At 39.9% G+C, this 4,387-nt stretch overlaps 1 protein-coding gene across 1 annotated transcript in view; it reads left to right on the top strand.

Moving 5' to 3' along the window:
* TGIF1 (TGFB-induced factor homeobox 1) overlaps positions 1 to 4,156 on the top strand; it is a 7,441-nt gene extending 3,285 nt beyond the window's left edge. The window contains exons 2-3 of the mRNA XM_009082520.1: positions 1,564 to 1,790; positions 3,106 to 4,156. Of these exons, the coding sequence (XP_009080768.1) occupies positions 1,564 to 1,790; positions 3,106 to 3,672 (794 nt within the window). The 3' untranslated portion in view covers positions 3,673 to 4,156. The remainder of the gene's footprint in view (positions 1 to 1,563; positions 1,791 to 3,105) is intronic.
* The last annotated feature ends 231 nt before the right edge of the window (positions 4,157 to 4,387 follow it).

Genomic DNA, 4,387 nt, shown 5'->3' with positions numbered 1-4,387 from the left:
CCCCCCCCCCCCCCCCCAAGCATTAAGGAAAACTTGCAAATGTACACCTTCTTTCTTTCTGTGGTGGTGGTGTTTCTGGTGGGATTTGTTTTTGTTTGGTTTGATTTTTTAAATGGCATTGGTTCCTTCTGTGTCTTTACTTATGGCTATGACAATACTTTCACAGGCACACATCTTGTATTTTAGGGCTTACGGTGTTTCCTTAAGTAGAATTTTTTAATTCTGGGTGGTTGCCCACATAAAATTTTACTTTTGACATTTAGCTGGCTTTTACTATTCAGGTTTTTAGTTTTCATGTTAAGAATGAACAAGTTTCTTCTCCCCCCTTGTCTAAATTCAACAGACAGAAAGATTAAGAGCTTGTTTTCCTTCTATAGTTTATAAAAAATGCTTCTGAAAGCCAAATTTCATTTGAAATTATTACTAGTTGAAGATGAGTAGTATCTTATTTGGACTTGTATATAGTTTGTAGGATTTATAAAATTTCTGATGAGTTTAACCTGATGAGTATTTAAGACATGTTTTTCTTTGTGTTTTACAATGCTAGTGACTTGTGTGTCCTGCCAGAGGAGTGGAATTGTAGCCTTCCTACTATTGAATACTGGATTGTTTGTTTGATATACATACCATAGCTTCATGTTACTAGCAGTGTGGTGTGTATATATAAATGGACAATCAGATTTTGAAATTATTCCTGCCTGATGTTGAAGGGAAAAGGTATGCAAAAAACTTGTAAATTCAGAGCCTTTGCAGTATGCATAACACAGAACATGTTTCCACAGACTAAAATATGAGATGAAAACCATGCAGTTGAAAAAATAATCAGGATGCAAAATGGTACATTTAAAACAAATGCACCTAAGCATTAAATGATTATGGTTCTTTGATACAGAATGCAACTAAATTAAAGTCCATTTCCTGATGAACTAGTGGACTCTTAGGCACCTGGTTCTTTTGTTTTCCTGCACTTTTTTCCTTCATTAGTGAAAATCCCCTAGAAGTGGGGGCAGACACAATTTTTCCCTTCTTTCCTTCTTCCATTAGGTTTTATTAATACATATGACTATTCATTTATAAAGTCGACGAGCTATCTCTCCCAGGAGGGAAGCATCAGCATGTTAAGAAGTAATTAAATAACCCATTGCTTGAGTTGGGTGTTTTAAGTTCTTGCTTGTTGACCTTTTGCCCAGCCACTGGATAGTTATCCTTGAAGAAAAGTGTTGAATGCATACCATAGCCGGCAAATTTGGACAATATTGGCATTAGATAGAAGCTGTCTGATAACATGTAGCAGATAAAAGGTTGCTAGGGGAACAAGAAAATGAAGGTTTGTAGAGAAGAAGAATACTAGGAGCAGGTCATTGGTGCTACCTTTTGTTCAGCTGACAGAAGAGCTACAGCATGATAAGTTAACACTGCAGGACACATCTCTGGTATAAGAGGCTATATTCATGATTCATAGTAAAGACAGTTAATGTAATATAAAATGTCTGAGCCATATAATGCTGGAGCTGAGTAGCTTATGGATTCAGGAGGCTGACTGTTCTTGTCTTATAATTGTAGGTGTAGTTGCAATATCAGGCAGTGAAACGGAGGATGATGACACTATGGATGTCCCACTGGATCTTTCCTCATCTGCTGGCTCAGGCAAACGGAGGAGGCGTGGCAACCTGCCCAAGGAATCTGTGCAGATTCTTCGGGACTGGCTGTATGAGCACCGATACAATGCTTATCCTTCAGAGCAAGAAAAGGCGCTGTTATCCCGACAAACACACCTTTCCACACTACAGGTATTTAAAAAAAAAAAAAAAGAGTTCTCTCTTCAAAAGGTGTTTTGTGTTTTAATTTACCTATAGTCTAGTCATGGATACAAATGTTTACACTGCAGATGAGATTGCGTTTTTTTATTGTTACTCTCCTTCTGATAGCACTTGTAAGGGGATACAGATTGATTGCATGTTATGATGATCTTTATTTATTTGGAATAAAATGATATGTCTTGGAGAACTGACAGCCATGAATTTTAGCATGCATGCTAATTTTTTTGTGGAATAATGCCCCACAAGATACAAAGTGTCTATACAAGGTAATTTATTGTGAGAAGGAGGTATTTATTTGTCAGCACAAGTTTTATGGTGATAGATACGCAGCTTAATGTATAACTGTTCCCTTCAAAAACTGCACTTGAGGCTTGTTCCTACAGAATATGTACATATATAATGTGCATGATGACTTCCATTAGGATCAATGCAACAAGCTGTATGGGATAGAGCTACTCAAGTGTGCTAGTTACAGGTGTGGTGAGGCTTTTGTGTGGTTAATTTGGATTCTGCTCCTGGGATACCAGTGTGAGGTCCCTTGCATACATCATTCTCATCTTCTGTGATCATCTTTGTTGGAATAGCTGTTGACCATTGCTGCTTCCCACCTTGTGGGAAGGTAGCTGCATGAGAACTTCTTGTATAAACCTGGATTTGGTTTTGGGAGGTGCTAAATAGAGAGCACTCATGTTGCTTTAATTTTCCATATTAATTCAATGGTACAAATTTCATAGTTGGCTATAAAATAACATAATAAAGAAAACTTCCTTTATGCAGTAAACAGAAAAAAGTCGTTAGACTATAAACTATCCTGTATTGCCCAGGAAACTGGTTTGATGTTTAAACAAGGACAAACTTAAATGAGGTAATTCATGTTATGTCTGTCGACACAGTCAGTTGAACAAGGAAAATCGGTAACTATTTGTGGGAGGAGTGGCTCTCTTCAGAGAGAAAAGGTTTTCCTGTTGTTAATTAACCTAAGCTAGGGAACAATACCCAATAGGTTAATGTGTGTGCACAGAGTTAAAAGCTAAACCCCTTGTTTGGGCTTCTCGCTGCCTTCCGATGTCCCGAGGCTTTCTGTAACTGGAGCAGAGAGTTGTCAGTAGAGCTGGGACAAGGGAAGGGCCTTTGCCAGGCGTGTCAGAACTTGTCAGTAGGTCCCTCTTTTGTTCTGCAGTGAAGGAAACTGCTTGGAGGGATTCATTAATCTAACCCGGTGGCTCTAATGGCACATAGTTGGAAGTGAATGAAGGTAGAAATTAAGATGTCATTATATTCCCAGGTCTGCAACTGGTTTATCAATGCACGCCGCAGGCTGTTACCTGACATGCTGAGGAAGGATGGCAAAGACCCAAATCAGTTCACTATCTCGCGGCGAGGGACCAAGCTTCCCGAGGGCAGCCTGGTGGAGTCTGCTATCAGCACAAAGAACTACATTCCCCTGCTGGAGGAGACTGCCTTCCTTCCCGCCGCTGCACCGCTCGGCAAGACTTTGTCCTCTTCCAAGCCAGCTTCCCCGGGATCGGTCCTGGCTCGGCCGTCGGTGATTTGCCACACAACCGTGACTGCGTTGAAAGATGCCCCTTTCCACTTTTGCCAGCCAGCTGATGTAGGCCAAACCACGGACCTGCAGCAGCCCCTGGCCGGCAGCTTCACAGACAACACCCTCTCCTGCCATGAGGACGCATCTAAACTGGGACCTGGTGCAAATGCACAAAGTGGGCTCTTCAACACTCCTCCTCCAACACCACCAGACCTTAACCAGGATTTTAGTGGATTTCAGCTACTGGTGGATGTTGCACTCAAAAGGGCGGCAGAGATGGAGTTGCAGGCGAAACTTATGGCCTAAATCCCCTTCCTTCTTTCCCGTTTTGTTTTCCAGGCAGGGATCTAACAGCTGTGTGGTTATTGCCACCCACATGATATCAAAAGACTTCACTGCATTATTATTATTTTTTTTATTAATCTTATTTGCACAAGGGGATTGCTGAAATGAAGCTTCCTGTCACTGAGATGGTCTTCAGTGGAATACGGTCATTCCAAGAATTATAAACTTAAAGCTACTGTAGAAAGAAAGGATTGTGTGTTTTGTTGGTTTCTTTTTTTAAAATGTTTTCTTTGTAGGTTTTTATAATGTGAGATGGTTCCCAAGATCATGTGATTTGTTTTTGTTTCTTTCAGACTGTGCAATATCTAGTAATGATATAGAGTCTTCTTATCATTCCCATGCGGAACAGAATATACCGATACGCTGTCTAAATTTTCAATTTTTTTAACAATACAAACTTTGGATGATTATGCTTTCTTCCCCATAATGTAATAAAATATTTTCTTTAAAATCGATGCATACAGAGTATTTTGTTGAGTATGAGCTTTGCAGAAAACACATCTTACCCTTGAAAGAAATGGAAGTGAGAAATATTTTTGAGCTTGCACTGTCTTTGTTTGGTTTAGAGAGCTATGCTAGCAGTTGCTGCTAACCATATGTTTAAAAGAATGCTGAAAAGTGGGACGGAAGTACCTGACTGAGTTCTGTTACGTTGAAATTTTTTAAAGGGGCCAAA

This window comes from Acanthisitta chloris, unplaced genomic scaffold, assembly GCF_000695815.1.
Source record: "Acanthisitta chloris isolate BGI_N310 unplaced genomic scaffold, ASM69581v1 scaffold15569, whole genome shotgun sequence".
Lineage (NCBI taxonomy): Eukaryota > Metazoa > Chordata > Aves > Passeriformes > Acanthisittidae > Acanthisitta > Acanthisitta chloris.
The sequence above is the reverse complement of the archived record's forward strand: the minus strand, read 5'-3'. Positions and strand labels throughout refer to the sequence as shown.